At 43.9% G+C, this 18772-nt stretch overlaps 1 protein-coding gene across 1 annotated transcript in view; it reads right to left on the reverse strand.

The window, feature by feature from the left end:
- Window positions 1–14182: 14182 nt before the first annotated feature.
- LOC138301192 (lipocalin-like) overlaps window positions 14183–18772 on the reverse strand; it is a 35959-nt gene continuing 31369 nt past the window's right edge. The window contains exons 6-7 of the mRNA XM_069241420.1: window positions 18710–18736; window positions 14183–14371 (exon numbers count right to left, since the gene is read on the reverse strand). Of these exons, the coding sequence (XP_069097521.1) occupies window positions 18714–18736 (23 nt within the window). The 3' untranslated portion in view covers window positions 14183–14371; window positions 18710–18713. The remainder of the gene's footprint in view (window positions 14372–18709; window positions 18737–18772) is intronic.

An 18772-nucleotide genomic window follows, 5' to 3' on the forward strand; every position in this document is an offset into this window, starting at 1 on the left:
TTCAGTCTAAGTTTGGTGGAGGTAAGTCCTTGCCTCACCTCGCTAGACTGCATTGCTGGGAACCGCAACTTTTGCAGCTACTCCAGCCTCCGTGCACTTCCGGCGGAAATCCTTTGTGCACAGTCCAGCCTGGGTCCACGGCACTCTAACCTGCATTGCATGACTTTCTAAGTTGGTCTCCGGCGACGTGGGACTCCTTTGTGTAACTTCGGGTGAGCACCGTTTCAAGCATCCTCGTAGTGCCTGTTTCTGGCACTTTTCCAGGTGCTACCTGCTGCTGAGAGGGCTCCTTGTTTTGCTCGACGTCCCCTCTCTCTCCTGGTCCAATTTGCGACCTCCTGGTCCCTCTAGGGCCACAGCAGCATCCAAAAATGCTAACCGCACGATTTGCAGCTAGCAAGGCTTGTTGGCGTTCTTTCGGCGGGAAAACACTTCTGCACGACTCTCCACGGCGAGAGAGATCCGTCCACCAAAGGGGAAGTCTCTAGCCCTTTTCGTTCCTGCAGAAACCTCAGCTTCTTCTGTCCAGTAGAAGCTTCTTTGCACCCACAGCTGGCATTTCCTGGGCATATGCCCATCTCCGACTTGCTTGTGACTTTTGGACTTGGTCCCCTTGTTCCACAGGTACCCTAGATTGGAAATCCACAGTTGTTGCATTGTTGGTTTGTGTCTTTCCTGCATTATTCCTCTATCACGACTTCTTTGTTCTTAGGGGAACTTCAGTGCACTTTGCACTCACTTTTCAGGGTCTTGGGGAGGGCTAATTTTCTAACTCTCACTATTTTCTAATAGTCCCAGCGACCCTCTACAAGGTCACATAGGTTTGGGGTCCATTTGTGGTTCGCATTCCACTTTTGGAGTATATGGTTTGTGTTGCCCCTATCCCTATGTGTCCCCATTGCATCCTATTGTAACTATACATTGTTTGCACTGTTTTCTAAGACTATACTGCATATTTTTGCTATTGTGTATATATATCTTATGTATATTTCCTATCCTCTCACTGGGGGTACACTCTAAGATACTTTGGCATATTGTCATAAAAATAAAGTACCTTTATTTTTAGTATAACTGTGTATTGTGTTTTCTTATGATATTGTGCTAGTGACACTTGTGGTACTGTAGTAGCTTCACACGTCTCCTAGTTCAGCCTAAGCTGCTCTGCTAAGCTACCATTATCTATCAGCCTAAGCTGCTAGACACCCTATACACTAATAAGGGATAACTGGGCCTGGTGCAAGGTGTAAGTACCCCTTGGTACTCACTACAAACCAGTCCAGCCTCCTACATTAACTATATGTTTATTCCTATGTATTCACACCAGAGGCAACTAAGGGAAAAGTCATACCTACACTAATCTAACCTGACTACTCCTAACCCACAACTGTCCCTAACTAACCTAAGCTAAACTTACTCTACACATATAACGAATCGATCTAAACATCAACCCCCACCCACCATTATGAGACAGGACACATGAAGGACAACACATACTAACCTACACACATACTATACTATCCTAAACAATCATATATTTTTTTGTTGAATTTTGTTTTGTTTTTTAAATTAACAAACAGGAATCCCAACATTGACCCCCACCTACCCACACAAAAAAGAAAAATATAAACAATAAGGACCCCCCACCCTCCTCCCTTACTCTAACTAAGCTAACAACCTACACTAACCTAACACTAATCCCCAAAACCCAACTATCAGTACAAAAAGGAAAGAGGAGAGAGGGGAGGGGTAAATGTAAAACATGCCAAAAGTCCTAGAGGTTGGCCCTCCGTAGGGTCAGCCTGATGGACCGAACCCTTTTCTTAATATATGCCACATCCTGGCTTAGCTTGTCCACCTTTGAAAACACTTTGTCCATTTTACGGCTTAATGCCAGGAATGCCGCTGGGTCTACAGGAGGGGCTGCTGCAGTCTGTGTGCTGGCCGAGGTGGACGGTGTGGCAGTAGTTGTATGCCCACTGGACTGTCCTGCGTGTTGGAAATGGCTGGGTCCTGGTCGTGCTGACGAGGCAGGGTCAACTGTCCCCGCCGTTGCTGGGGCCACTTGGGGAGACCTGGTGGATGTGGTGGTGGTGGCTGTTGTGGGCAATGTAGGGCCACCCTGTGGTGAGGCCCACCATGCCCCGGAGGCCCGATCGGCTTGGTATTTGCGGGCCATCCTCCTGAACCCCGACTGCACCTGCAGGATGTGCCGGTATCGCATTGCACGCCGTTCAAACTGGTGTCTCTCTGCGGCACTCATGTTTGCAGCTGTGAAGAGATATGGCAACTATTTACCATAGGAAATGCATTGGGTGGAATAGCACAATGGGTCAATTGCACATTACTTGTACTGTATTTGTTACAGCGATTGTCACAACATAGTTCATTGAAAGTCTGAGGAAGTACATGTGAAGCCTGCATACAAAAGGCCATCTCACACCTAGCATATCCATGTATCTACATGATGGGTGACATCTGCCTAAACTTCTCATCCAAATAATGGCTAATGCAGCTGACATTATGGCTGAACCTCTTCCGCATACTGACTTCACTACATATGTCACTCTATGTGATAACTATCACAACCCTCACTCAATGCCATTTGTAAATTGTTGTTTGCAAATATTGAACTCATGTGCCATAACCGAATGTGTACACTAGGTTCTAAACAAAGTTGCAAAAGGTCACAAGTATGTGTAACATACTGGTTGCTACAGTCCTAGGTACCCTATTCCCAATCACATGGCAGTCTTTGAGGGTGGGGTGGGAAGAACAACCAACAATCCCAGATCCAATGCACACCCAGGAGTGTATAGAAAGGTCAACAAGTATTTGCCTCCACACACAACACCAATGAAGGGCTAGCAACAATTTGGAGTCAGCCAAACATTGTCCTATCCAAGGTCCACACATGTCAAAATGCACTGACTCAGGCCAACATCACATACTACCAGTGAGGCATATTTACACACACACACACAGAGGAGCAAGAACACCCATGATCATGAGTAGAATGAACACCTAGGCCATTGCACTCTAGTCCCACACACTTCTAGTTCAACTTGTGGAAGTACATGCCCCCGGAAGATCCAACCTACAGTGTACTCAGTCCATCCTCAACTATGAAGCTGCATATTTAAGACAAGCCTTTTGCAGAAGCTATCTGGAAGAATGTCAGTCTGAAATGCAGACTCAGTCCAAGCCAAGTCCCAGAGCAACTCTTACATTAACCAGTGAATTCCACATGACTCATCCCACTCCCCATAGCGGGCCGACTGGAATGACCTACAGCCCCTAAATCTGAGAGATGGATAAGCATTGGTCTACAGAAACTGAAGTGATATTTGAAATCCCACTAATGCAACAATACCAATGAACGGGCAGCGCATCAAACCTTGAATTCTGTTGAACACACAGTAGTCCATCATGCATCACTAGCAAACAATAAAAATAGCACTCATGCCACACTCACTGTAGGTGTCGGGGTCCTCAAAATGAGCCACCTCTCCCACGGTGTACGGTGCAGGTCCACCTGTAAAGCATGGAAGGAAGAATATACTCAGACTCCGTGCACTGACAAACAATTGCAGTTACAATGACAATGTGAGAATATGACATGCGTAATGAAACACTTTGACACATGCTCATACTGCATGGCAGATTTCTTAATCAACATTTACATTGGATGAGTCTCCTGCTACAGTTACACACCATGCTACACACATGCAGTCCCAGGACAGTCATGTGGTGTCAAAGATACACCTCCATTAGTATGCCCCAACAATATCGGGGTGCATTCATCTCATCATGTGCATCCCAGAGAGACATCCAAAAGCTGGTTACTTGAGGACTGCATGACCCCTCAAACTCAAACAGGCTATGGGGTCATTTTCAACACACACCAACCAGACACACATGTGACATATGTGTGGACAACATAGCTAACTTCAATTGACATGAAGGCACCACTCATTTATAGCATCATAATGGTTTTACAAATTTCTGTCTAGCTATGGCGTCTACATATGTAGGTATGATGTTTCAACATCCCTTTTTCACTGGCAATTATGACCTGTAGAGCTCAAATAGAGGCATTAACGTGTCGCTTGTCTGACACAAAGGCAACACTACATTACATACAGCTACAGGCATACGGTATGTGTTGAAAACATGAGCCATCTGACTGCTAGCATTTGTCTTCCAACACATTGTGCAACAATTACCCAGTAGGTTTCCCTAGCATTACACACAGTCAGCTACTTATCTATCAGATTGGGTAACAATCATCACATGTCCCCATACAGCTTTCAATTATTCACATGTAATTGATTTGTACTCACCAACATGGCCACCAATCCTGATTCCCAGGTGGTCCAGCAGATCCTGCTCCCTGGATATCAGATCAGCCCAGCGGTGCTTGAGTTGATGGTCATTCCTCATGCTACCGTAGACCCGGACCAAGTGATGGCGCACCTTCCCCCACCGGACTTTACGTGCCTCCGTGTGATACCTCTGTATCACACGGCCCCCAGCCTCCAGCATGAGTGGGAGGAAATGGCAAACAAGCCAAATAAATCCCCCCAATTCCTCCTCACCCATCCTGGCAAGCCGTGGCCAACCTGACATCTTTACAATTACAAAGGTGAAAAATTTAGAACAAAAAGGAAAAGGGGGAAATGGGGAAAGGTAGAGTAGTGAAGGAAAAAGAAAACTTAAGAAAAATAGCCCAACTAACCCCAAATTTAAACTATCCAGAACAGACTCCCACAGACAAAAAAAAGAAACACTGGATTTGACAAAAGTATACAAAACAGACTCAGACAATATTAGACAACAAGACAATGATCACAAAAGCACAATAGAGAAGGTACACTGGACACAAAAGCACTAAAACACAGGACAACACTTTTCACACAGCCACACAGTCTAGAATAATCTGAGACTGCAAAGTGAAAGTGAAAGTACACTCACGGTACAGATTCTGTAAACAGGATATCCTATTACATCACATCCTGCATAAAATGGCCGCCGTGTTTTTTTTCCCGTTATGCGTCATATTTTCACGCATACAGATTGTGCGTCATATTTTTTCAAAACTAATTTCTACATTGTTCCCTTACATTTGTGTGAGGCTGAGTTTACAGTTCTAGAGTTGAAATGTAATTCGCTGGCAAATATGAGAACCAAATATGAAAATTATTTTTAACTCTGCATTCTGTGCACTCCTGTACTTCCAAAAATTATGACGCCCATGCTGTATGCGTGGAAATACGACGCATCATAGAAAATATGGTGGCCATGTAATGCAGCTTATTAATCTATTATTTTTAATAGGATATTTTTTGACTCTGCATTCTGTGCACTCCTGTACGTCAAAAAATTATGACGCCCATGCTGTATGCGTGGAAATATGACGCATCATAGAAAATATGGTGGCCATGTAATGCAGCTTATTAATCTATTATTTTTAATAGGATATTTTTTGACTCTGCATTCTGTGCACTCCTGTACGTCAAATAATTATGACGCCCATGCTGTATGCGTGAAAATATGACGCATTTTGACAAAAATGTCTTAATTTATTTGAATTGTGAAAGGAATTTTGTCATGACCAAACGGTGCTAAGTGATACACATTTGTGGTTAGCTATGACACATGTCCCTTATTGGATGTATAGAAGGCATTCACAGTGTAATATTAATGATTGCTCAAAATGGTTATTACCCATATTTGTACACATATTTTGGGTAATTGCTGATGGCTAATTTCAAATGATGAATGGGATACCAGGATGTATTCCTTAGCAAAAATGTGTCCACATTTATCACGGTAATCCATTTATCTATAGTCCAAACAGGTAGTGCAATTGCCACTTACACTTTTTATGGGGCTAACCATGTCCAAATAATGATTTTGTGTATCTTATATGTGTTTTACATTTGACATGTAGGCCACACATGCGCCTTATGCATGTGTTTACTTCACATGTACATAATTCTTGTATATTTTGGGGGCGGTAGAGGTGGACTTAGGCCCCCAGCACCCTAGGGTTTGCCCTTCCAGATTTGCTAATTTATCCACGGCTTTCATTTATTCTGTTATGCTAAACCTGCAGCAGCAGGCTCATGGAAGGCCATAGGGTATGATTCACTGTTAGCCATTCAATAATCCCATTTGCCCATTTGACGTTTGCCCTATTGATTATTTGGAGCAATCTGACATACCATTTTGGACTGAAATGTTTTGCTAAATCTCGGCGTTCCTCATGTGCTGATGACAAATAGGTTGTTGATGTATGTGGACCTTTATGCATTACCTGGTTTAGTGGCATGTTTCATTCTTCCTGCTAGGTTCGAACTGGGACACTACTGTGATCGGCTGCTTGCAAATATTTGGTTGATTGGATGGCATATGTTTATATGTGTGGTCCAATGTAGATCCACTATCAACTGTCTGGGTGTATGTTGTCCCTATAACGTCAAGGTCTCCTCATGAGTTAGTGGCAGCTAATCTTGTTCCAATTGGGCATTGTTTGTAGCTAAAATTGAGAGAAGCCATTGAGGACATGGTCACGTACACATGGATGGTCCCACCCTGTCACTGAACACATGTAATGAGACTTCCAAATGAGCTACATTTTTGTGCTGAGTGAGAGAATGTCTCAGGTGTCTGGATCAGGCATGTGTCATTGCCACATTTGTACTCCTGTTGGCCTCTGTGGATGGTAATGTATCATGAAAAATCATAGCCTCTGTGCAGACATTTGTGGTGTATATTTTTGGTGTGATGAGTGTTATGTCATTATTGCTCAATGAGACGACATTCTTCTTCAGCAATTTCAAACTAAAGGTGGGCAGAAATTAATAGGCTAAACCATGATGTGGTGTTTGTTATCTGTGTTTATTTATAATTGTGCAATAAGTGTTGATATAAGAAATTATGAAAAGAAATTATTTACAATCTGTTGGCGCCTACGCACTCCAGCAGCCGTGTTTGATTGTTTCCCCTCCTGTTGCAGGACAGCATCCTCCTCTTCGTCATCTTCAGGCATGTCTGGGTCTGGTTCAAGGAGGGGAATGTTCCTTTTTACACAAATATTGTGCAATATGGCACAAGTGAGTATGATCCTACAGACCATCTCTGGGGAATATAGTAGGCTACCGCCAGTGATGTCAAGGCAGCGGAACCTTTACTTGAGGATCCCAAAGGTCCGCTCAACAATGCTGCATGTCCTCTTATGGGCGTCGTTGTATGCCCGCTCTGCAGCAGTAGTCGGGTTCCCAAATGGTGTCATTAGCCAAGGCTGGATGCCATACCCCTGATCAGCTGAAAGAAAAACACAGAATGGGATCATGTAGATGTAGGAGGCACTCTTGTACAGACCTTTGACGGCAGTGATTGTCTTGTGTTGTCTGTGACTCTTTTGTGTACTAATGTGACAACCTATACTTGTAGGCTAAAACTTTTGCATTGAGTTTTTTCCTTGGCTGAGCAAGTGTTTGTTAGCTAACCGTTTGTCAGCAGTATGTTTTGGGATTTTCAGTACAGTGTGCCCTCCCTAGCATTGTGACTTGTGATACACGTGTCCGTGTGTCTTCACTGGGGGTGAGATGATAGTTCCATGCAGAGTTAAAAATGAAAGTGTAGTTAACACGTTCAGATTAAAGTACCCTGGACATCCCATACCTTAAGACTTATGCAATGTATTAATGTACAGGTTATTGTGACACTTACAATTTGCAAGGTGACATTTAGGCAACCACACTCATTAATGTCTTCACATTAAGCTGTAGAGTAAATTCCAATGTGTGACAGGTTCAATGATGACTTCAGAAACATGGCTAGTGATGTGAGGACCTCAGTGTGTTCCTGGCTAGGTGTTGCTATTGTGGTGTATGTGTTGTGTGTCCTAGAGGGTTGCTGTGCAGTGTGTATATAAGTTGGATTTTTGTACTTCCCAACAAGTAGTCCATTGCCATACCGTCCATCCTGGAAGTGTTGGTTGATGGTAGAGTGACGGAAGATGAATGCGTCATGTACACTCCCAGGATATTTAGCCACAATGTTGCTGATCAATCCTTGGTGATCGACTATGGCCTGCACGTTGATTGAATGTGTGTGCTTCCTGTTGCGGTAGAGGTGTTCTGTTGCAGCAGGTGGCACAAGGCGTACGTGTGTGCAGTCGATTGCACCAAGGACGTGTGGGAAGCCACTGATGGCGTAGAACCCCTGTTTTGTTTTCTGCTGCTTCTGCAGTGTGTTAGGGAAACAGATGTGGAGGGGTGTCAGGCGAATGATGGCATCCAGTACTTTTGGCAGAAATGCGGAGAATGATGGTTGTGATATTCCACCAACCAGGGCACCAGTTGTTTGAAACGAGCCACTTGCCAGCAGGTGAAGTACGGCAAGCAGCTTTGTTTCTGTTGGGATGGTGTGGGGTGTCACCAAAGTTGGGGCCAACTGCTGTTCAATATTTCTCAGCAGCTGCTGAATGGCCTGCCAGTTCAACCGGTACCTCTGTATGATGTCGTGTTCCCTGAGGCCATGCAGGGTTGTTCTTGGGCGGAATATCCTCTCCTGCCTTCTGCGCTGCCTTTGGGGTCCCTGCTGTTGTTGTTGTAGCTGCTGTTGTTGCTGCAGGGCTCTGCGTCTACGTGCACGCTGGATAAAAATCACCTCCATTTCTCCCTGTTGCTGCTCTGCTGCTTGTTCTGTGTGTTCTGTGTGTTCTGATTAAATAGAGGTGTGTTTGCCCCATTTTAACGCCTGCCTTGACCCACGCGTTAAATTTTGACGCACATCGGGCTTTGCGTCATTTTTTTGCTCCGCCTCCCGGCAAGAGTCATTTTTGCCCGGAAGCATAAATACAGCGCACGGCTGTGTGCGTCGTTTTTTGGACGGGAACGCCTACCCTGCATATCATTAACGCAGGGCGGGTTGCCGCATCCAGAAAATGACGCACATTGCGGTTTTTTGACGTCCGCGGGCTCGGGCGTCAGGGTTTAAATATGGGGCAACGTTTGCGCTGATTGTGCGTCAAAAATTTTGACGCACATTCGGCGCAAACGGAGTATAAATATGCCCCATAGAATGCAGAAACAGCACTGGCAAAAAGATAGACTCCAAGAGGTAAACTCCCAAAATCTCATCCTTACATACATATCTCCTTACAGTGACATGCGGCTAAACCCTCTGGTAAGCACTGGACCTCAAGCTTGCCAGGCCTGGAATTAGAATAGTAAATGAACCCAGTGCTAAAAATATGAAAAAGGGTGCATAGTACCTAGATATCTGGATACATATAATGGATTATATAAGTCTTTCATCTCTAAGTTTCATTTTATAACACCATAGTATCTAAACAGTGTCTATGTCATCACACAATTCTACCTGACTGCCTGGTTCACTGCTGGTCTTACTATCAGTGTGGAAGGGCTGTCTGGAGGCCTAAACCAGAAGAGTACAGATGCTTTGTTGATTTGGGCTTGCACTCACCCACTCCTTGTTTGACCAATGTGGCTTGCCTGTCTACGATGGGGCCCAGGACGTCATTTTCCAGATCACGTGTATACAAAATCAAGGTGGGTAGACAGGTTTCCCTGATCCACTAGGCACACACTGGTGTGCTTACACCATCATGTGGGATCACAGTCGATCTCTTGCTTTCCATACAGATATATTGAATCCCTTGGCATGCAGCATCAGTCATGCAGCAAAGGATGGCAGCATACGATGATTAGCCTTAGATTGCCGATTTCACTTTAAACCTTACCAGAGATTACTTTACTGGACTCCGGTCTCAGCCCTTCTTAGACCTGCATGGGTCTTATCCCATTTGTAAGTCTGTTTTTTACGTTATGCAAGAGTATGGTATTTTTCTATTTTCCTCTTCTAGCGTGTACTCTGATTTGTTGGATACAGCAAAGCTCCACAAGGCAATCATCTGTACAACCAGAATCTTCTCTGTTCACTTCTCAATTTAAGGTCTGTGGGTAAATGCTGATAGCAACTGTAAGCCCTTGTGTTGAATTCTAACCCAGATATCTTCTCTGTGACTGCGTTTGTGCTTACGCCCACAGTTTAGTAGCCATTTCCAATCGACTTTCCCCAGGCCAACTCTACAACAAGATGGCTGAATGAATAGCAAAGAGTAGCGGTTTTATATAAAATACCTTTCCATTTGCAGTTCCTGGTATCCTAAATTTCGGTATCAAGTTGAAAGTAACATTCAGTTTTTGCAATTTCACATAAACACTCTTTGAGTTGTCGTCTGTATTACTACCTTCCTGAAACAGAGAGAAGTTGTGTAGAAACTTGCCTCCTTGCCACTTAAATAGGAAGTCTGGGTGAGAGGGTAAGACCAAGGCATTGTTACGTGCCTCTACCCACATTGGAGGTGTTCCGTTCCAGGGGGTGGGAATAGACACTGTTAGTCTATTTGACTGACCTTGGCACCTGGCAACAAGTACATCTTAGTTGTGGTGAATAATGCCACCAGGTATCCAGAGGCAGTTCCTACGAGGACCACAACTTCAAAGGTGGTGGTTTGGACTCCCCTAGGGATCTTTTCTAGGGTGGGATTTCCAAAGACGGTACTATCCGACCGAAAGAACTAACTTGCCTCTTCACACGAGAGAGATATGCGAGTAAGCTGATGTGACACACCACTTGTCCATGGCATTCCTTTTACAAACCAATGGTTTGCTGCAGTATGTGGACTGTACACATTGATCAGATAGGGGTGAGAACAAACTCAAGAATCACCACAGAAGTAGGTAATTGACTGTGTGATTGGCCTCAAGAAGTTTATGGTGCAGTACATGGGTCAGGCAAAGAAAAATCTTCAGGCTAGACAAGCGTTGAAGGCAATGTTGACTGGGTACCAATAAGCTCAGGAGGTGTTAGTGCTAAAGTCAATTTTCCCAGAGCACTACAAAGTAGTGCAGTGCTAAACTTCTTCGTAGATACAGGCACACAAGGGAATGCAGGTTCCATCTGTACCTACTTACTCCTTATGTCTGCCGGAGAGATTACACACTGAACATCATGGCCATGTCAGAAGAAGTCGAGGAAGACTGAGCCTTGTAGCTTAGTGCCAGGAAGGATAGGACTAAGGGAGGGGTACACCTGGCCCCCAAGTTAATTCCTGATCAGCAGAGAGTGCAGGGAGATGTGGTAAAAAATTGCCCACATCTCACTGACTCCAGGGTTAACACATGTCTGTGTCCATGAGACAGACACAGAGACAGTCTTCTTCTCAAAATTAAGACGTATCGCATACCTGACTACTGTATCCTCAACGACTTAATCATGATGGTTGCACATCTGGTTCTCAGAGCTGATGAGTTTGTGGACTGGCTGGGTGCTTCAAAGTATTTGAGCACCTTTGATATGACCAGCAGTTACTGGCAGATCGCTTCCGCACCAAGTTCCAAGGAGATTACAGCATTGTCAAATCCTGAAGGACCATTCCAGTTTAGGATGTGTCAGAAGGCATTTGTAGAACTGAAGAGATCACTTAGCAATGTGCCTGTATTTAAAAAACCCAACTACAGTCAGCCCTTTAGAGTGCAGACAGATGCCTCTGGTGCTGGAGTTGGAGCAGTACTGGCTCAACTCGATGACAGATGGAGAGTGCACCCTGTGTCCTTTATTAGCAGGAGGTGGAGACACAGGAAATAGAAGTTGGCAGCCATTGAAAACAAAAGTGTTTTGCTATTGTGTGGGCTGTGCAAAGGTTCTACTTTATTTGTTTGGCACTAAGTTTGTGGTACAAATAGATCACAACTCAGACAAGTGGTTCATATCAATGAAGGGGATCCCAAACTGTCAATCCCATTAAAGGGCAGAGATTTCACAGTTGAGCACAGGGGTGGATGAAACTACAGGTATGCAGATGGACTTTCCCATCTGTTTTGCCAGTCCAACAATCAGATTAAGGTTCAAAGTAGTCAAAGTTGAGAGGAGTGTCTGTTGGGATGAGAGTGTCCCCTTCATGATGTACAGTTGTGTCACCCACCTTTCTATGATCCGGTTATATTTTTTTAATTAAATTTTGGGGTCATGTACACACTAATCCCATGTGCGCTCATTGACCTCGGACTAGCAGTGCTAGGTTCTGGATCTATTCCTGAACCAGGAGGGGCACACTAAGTATATCCTTATAGGTGACAGTAGATTACTGTCCCTGTCACAGGTTTCATGCATGGAGCACAGTGGTGTCATCATACCAAGTTAAGTGACTTATAGATCTGTTTTTTTTTTTACCTATGTGTTGTGAATGTGCACCAACAAGCCCATTCACCTAAAGTTCTGCTGTTCAAGATAAACTCAGAATCCCAAACACGAGATCTGTGCTTTGTGCATGTACATGTTGCTAGAGCAATAGTGTGCCATGCCGTGTTGTGCATGTGTGCTAGGAGCAGTAGTGAGCCATGCAGGATTGTTGCAGGGCTGTGGGTTTCATTTTGGAAGCCCACAGCCTGCGCTTGGGTACAAGTTTTGAGAAAGCTTGCTTTCCTCCAACCAGCACATGTGTATTGCTGGCAACTCTTCGATGGAAGCGGAAGCACCAGGCACTAGGGTGAGAAAAGAGGAGATAGGCTTTTCTTTTAAGTGCCAAGGCCCTTGCTGAATCAGTGCATTGTAAAGGACTCTGATTGCAGCTGCTATCTGGTGAATGGTAGGGGGTAAAGGGTGATACCTATGGGGAATGGAGTCCTTTGAACGGGCACAGATTCTTATCTGCTTCCTGTGAGCAGAGATCATAAATAGCTGGGTGTAGTCTCTCCTCGCCTCTTAATTGTTTATGGGTACTCTACCTGTAGACTGTTCTATGAAGCACAGCATTCTTGCAGACAGAGGCGAGGCCTGCGACGCGGCCTAGGCAGGACACAAGAAAGTGGAACCGATTCAAACACGCTCCGGGGAGCAGGCCTGGAATACACATCCTTCCTTTGCAAAAGCATTACATTACAAAGATGGGAGCCCAAGATCTATCTGTTGTTCATTGACACGGTCTCTTCTACAGATGAGGGGGTGCAATGCAGCGAATGAAGGGATTCCAAAGCACCCAAGGGTTGGTGTAGCACAGACAGACAACTTCCCAGAGGGAAGTGAACATTGCGAACTTGGTACCACATGGGAGGACCCACTAGAGCCAGAGACAGGCCGGTCAGCAGAGACCCCTACGAGCACCAAGCCCCACACCAGAGGATCGGGTATGGAACTATAATTGCCTGTGTAGTGGTTTTGATATTTATGTGTGTAATTAAGTATTTGTCTGGTCTACAAATGGAACCATCGGGCAGGAAGTACATTGACTTATTGCACTGTCAGTGGGGAAGGGGGAGTGGTATTGATTCTTGAGCCTGAGTAATCTCCAAACTAACCTCCCTGAGAAGCTTGCGACTGCTTGCCCTCACTACCACTGAAAGTCAAATGTAGAAAGGGTTGTAGTAGGCCCAGTTTGCAAAGCCACAACAGGGCAGGACAAGGACAGGTAAACTGCCTCAAATCCCACAGTTGTGGCCTAGTAACCGCTGCTTGACAGGTGGCCTCTTGAATGGGGATAGATAGGTAGATTAAATCAGATAGGTAAGGAAAATTAGATAGGTTGCACAAAGGACCCGAGCAAATCTAAGTCACAAACCACATCAACAAAACAAAAATGTCATACATTTTTTGTTTTTGTTTTTAAACGAAAACCACAGTGGCCAGAGTAGGATTGGTATCGGTGGTACTGGATCCTACTACCCCTTAAAGTGGACTACCAGTGTTTGGTTGTCTGTCTGTCTGTCTGTCTGTCTGTCTGTCTGTCTGTCTGTCTGTCTGTCTGTCTGTCTGTCTCTCTGGGCCCTTGACAGGCAGCTTACCTTACGTTTACTATACTCCCAGTGTCTGAGCTGAAGACACATCTAACCAACATAAGACTGTGTGGCTAACTCCAACTTACTATGGCTCAGTCTGAAGTCTAAATACACAGCTTAGACTGGGTTAACCTCTCTCCACTGACCCTCAACATTCATTCACAGACCTAGATTAGTCCTTACATTTTGGAGATGGGAGTACAGGCCACCCAGAAGAGTACCCCATTTTTACTAACACCGCTGAAAGCATAACTCAAAGAAGACATACATTGCTCTGCACATTTCATAGCACAACAAAAAATCACAGATAGGTATTTTTTTAGGTTTCACAATTTTATTCAATAAAAGCAATGCAAGTAAGGAATCCTTCTGTGAGTTCCTGATGGAACCCTGTAGTCTCTTCTGCAGTTCTAACAGTTTCTACACAGCGGAGTTGCAACTTTAGTTACACTCGAGCCTGCTTGGACTTCTTCGTAAAGAGATATCCGTTGTTGCCTGGTTTCCTAAAAGAGAAACAGGAAATAAAAGTTAATGAACACATCCAGCCTATCCCTCAAGCGGGTGATGCACTTCATCTTCCATCAACTGGTCATTAGATTCAGTTGATCACTCCTAGAAACTCATAATGTTTAATGTATTTTAAGGGACTTTTCCAAGGAATTAATTTAGCAGTAGCCAGAGATAGCAACTAGTTTGTCCAACATCATACCCCCACAGACAACAGAAATGTTCCCAGTGAGGACTAGCGGCCAGGATTGGATATCAAACCAAATAAGGACCACATAACTCGAATGTGCATCCCTTATTGCCTGACACGGATGCAAATATAGAGAATTCGAAAAATTGAAAGCCAACATATTAATATATAGGTTTTGCACAGGTGCATTCAGGGATGCACGTGCATTAGTTAGTGTCGCTCCCCTACCAATATAAGCACCAATGCCCAAGTATAGGGCATTCCTGGCTTAAGGCTGCAAAGCCTAGCTGTCAGCTTGTTTGATAAAATTGGGATATATCAATGACTGGATGCTGCACAGGGCTAATGTGATACAATGATAAGCATATTTGGAAGACTTTGGGTTCCATTAGGATTCTCAGTATAATTTACGCCCCCCCTCCGAGTCCCCATATCTGCCTGTTACGTTCAAACAGCTCCTTCTCTATACTTTGAAATACGTATGAAAACAATATTCCTTTTAAAAATCTTTGATAGCAATGCAAGACAATGAAAAAGTAATCCAGCACTATGCCGAATCTTAAATTAAGAATGTTTTTTACTCCCTACTTCTAAAAAAAAAAGTGAAGGGCTACCTACGTTATGGTCAAGTCTGCATTACTGGGCATGGCCTACTGTGAGTATGTTGTATAGTGAAAACCCACAGTGCTATGCTGCCCTTCTTCTGGCTAGGTCTGCATTATAAAGATAAACTGAATATGAGAAATGCAAAACACTTGCGCCCATGAAACAATACATACAAATATCCAGAAGAACACGTTAGGAAGAACTCCTCAATGCACAGCTCACAGATGTCTTGCAGCCAATAACACCATGCCTAAGCTGTCCATATCCTTAGGGCAATGGGCATGCGTAGGTATGCATATGCAAAAAAGAACCACAGCAGACCTTTCAGACACCAAAAACCACACACCCACACACTGCCCATTGAATATGGCACTACCAGAAACCGACCAGGACACAATACCCAGAACATACACTCACAGAAAGTGTGTGCAACTCCCCTCCCCCCCAAAAAAAAACAGGGCTATGAGGTCATATTAATGGCAATGTCCGTATCATCGTATCATACCAAAGCCAATAAAATAGCATTAAGTGCCATAGGGTCTCCTATCCTTGGAACGAGGCATTCTCTTCTGTGTACACATACTACAAGTGAAGGGCCAATTGTACTACTTTTTTCAAGCAAAGCAGTGCAGCAACCAAAGTTGCTCCACTGTGTTACAGGAAAGGAAATGAGGAGTATAGCACCGTATCTACCAAGATAACTAACTCTGTTAGTGTCATTGTCTGCATTGGCAAACTTTATTCCTGCCTACCACTTTTCCATCAATACTGGAAAGGGTGTACTTCCAGTTCAAAATACTATAGTCAGACATAGTTTAAAACTTTTTTCAATTTGCATGTGTGCTGTACAGTTTAGCACTCGTAAAGATAAACAAGTTTTGAAAAAAGAAAACGTCTGCAACTTTGGACAAAGAATTGACACCAATGAATCAATGTGGCCAACGCACATTAATCCTGACCTTTTCTTTTCATGATCCCATGTTTCATTCACTCTGATTCACTCTTCAGCACCTTGATGCACTACAGATATTGTGTTTTTGTAAACCCACATGTTATTTATAATTTTGTGGGCCCATGAAATCAATGTCCTAAAGTTGGTCAGCCCATTCCACCCAGGTGGAGTGTATGGTGTGCAAGGCTTCATGCCTGCACATGGCAATGCAATAGAGTCATAAGTTGGTCCTTAGATCAGAGAAGCTACTATAACTAGAAGTGACAATCAACTCACATGTGCCAACACAACCCCCACCGGCAGAGGATACCCAAGTCAACACTTGGAGGGGCTCCTAAGATTCTCTGAAATAGCTCAAAGGGAAACCATGGTGTAAGCTTTTGCTCAGATCCTCTGTACAAGAATACCCAATAGGACCCTGGTTGTTGTGCTAAAATTACTTACCCTGAACATTCACAATACCAAATGCAGTAAAAACATGACATTGTTACTTACGTTACCTTTCAAATTTTACTGTGGAATTATTGTACATTAGAAAAGAAAATTGAACTGCACCCCACATTCCAAATGGGTTATTCAGATCGGAGTCCCTGTCTTAAAGCCTACCTCGTTCCAGATCATTGCAGTAACATGCACCCTTAAAACAGGCTTTAGTACTCCAAAGTTGGAAACTTTAAAACCTCATGTGTTTAATGAGCAAAGACAGCCTGGAAAAAGATATCTGGGGCAGACTGTGTCTGAGAAAATGAGTACAAACCTAGGCCCAGATTTAAGAGGGCCTAGCGCCTCTTTGCGCCACATTAGCGTAATTTTTTATACTAATGTGGCCCAACGAGTCCAAAATAGCCGTACCAGAATTACAAAGTGGCACAAGGCATGCATTGCACCACTTTGTAACCCCTTGGGCCACATTATGCCTGCGCCAGGCATAATGTACGCAAGGAGGGGCATCCCCTTGTTGGGGGAGGGGTGGAAAAAAAATGGCACAAAGAAATCTAAAAGATTTCTTCACACCATTTTTTTGTAATTTGTATCGCCTCCTCAGAGCAGGCGTTAAAATGGGGCACACCGTTGGTTACAATGGGCCCCGTGTGTTAGTGCCAAAATGTTGGCGCTAACCCTGAACAGTACATCAGTAGCGTCTAAAATAATGATGCTATTGCCCCCTACCTTGCACCATGGTGTGCCGTATTTTAAATACAGCGCACACATGCTGGCAGTAGAGGGGCGCTAAGGGGTGCAAGGAAAGTGGTGCTGCACTCGGTGCAGTGCCACTTTTCATATATCTGCCCCCTAGTGTTTCAAGGCCCAGAAGCAGTAGGGATTATGAGCCATCATCAAAGAGAGAGAGAATGTGTGTGTCCAAGACAGAAGCTGGATAGTGAAGAATGGGAAATAGGGGCGTGTGATCCCCACTTTAAGAACCAGACCAAGAATGAATGGACCCTTACAATAGTGCATTTTTCAAGATATGCAAAGATTGCAGTATAACATTCTGAACCAGTAATGACCGGGTTCAATAATGCATATACTCCCTAATTCCCTAAACCTTCACCAGAATCACACTTCACCCAATTTGAAATGAGGCCCTTAATGGACATTTTTTTGCCCACCACTGAGCCATGTGTACAGCAATTCTTTTTTCTTGCACCAGTGTGTTTCTTAGTAGCCTGCACCAGCATCCCATGCATTCCTGCAGCCATCTGCATATCCATGCACATTGAGTGCTCAAACACAGTTCATGAGGGCATGTGACACTGAGAGACACAAACTGATTCTTAATAGGTTACTACATTCAACAGGCTCAAATCAGGTTTTTCAGGGAGCCAGGATACATGTTTCAGGTATTTTTTTCACCAGAGATTTTTACCAAATTATCTTCTGGTAACAGGGTTTAATTATGTAGAAAGAATGTTGTTTGTGGAGTGGATTGTTAAAATATACCATACCAGTGGTTTCGCAGTCACTAATGAGGACCTACAGAACAACATCTAACGTCATGAACTGAGACATGCTTTATGGTTGCTAAGAGACAGGCAGGCCTGTGTCATTTTTTGTCCAACATGGATAAAGAGTTAAGAATGTTCTTGTGAAGAATACACATTGGTTGCGGATATTCTCCCTGGAACACCCATCGCTATACATCTAGATATATCTTACAAATAGGGAAGCTCTGCATACATTGCATAGCTCCAGCCTTTACAGATGACACCTCTGCATATGGAATATTTGACTTTCTCTACTCAGGAGTCACACTTGAGTGTGGAAAGCTTTGTGAATCAGGCACAAAGAGCTCGGGGGTCAAATTAACATTGGCCCACAGGTAAACAGGAGTGAGGGACAGGGTCATATAAGGGCATGACATAAAAATAATGGAAATCTCTAAATACATAAAGGCACATTTCAAATAACTCAGTGTGTAAAAGTATAGTTTCTGACTTTAGTGGTTAGAAGTTCTAGGAAGGACAACAATGATGTTAAGCTCCCCAGGTTAGAAATGGATCCTTGTTGTCCAACCAATGGGTACAATTTGTGAGATTCCACCCGTGAATTCCAAGCATTGATTACACATGGGATCGTACTCACCTCTTTATGCATCTGTCATGCATTTATCTGTGAAGGAAAAACAGCAAACATGAATGGTCAGTA

The sequence above is a fragment of the Pleurodeles waltl genome, chromosome 6, assembly GCF_031143425.1.
Source record: "Pleurodeles waltl isolate 20211129_DDA chromosome 6, aPleWal1.hap1.20221129, whole genome shotgun sequence".
NCBI classification, from domain to species: Eukaryota; Metazoa; Chordata; class Amphibia; order Caudata; family Salamandridae; genus Pleurodeles; species Pleurodeles waltl.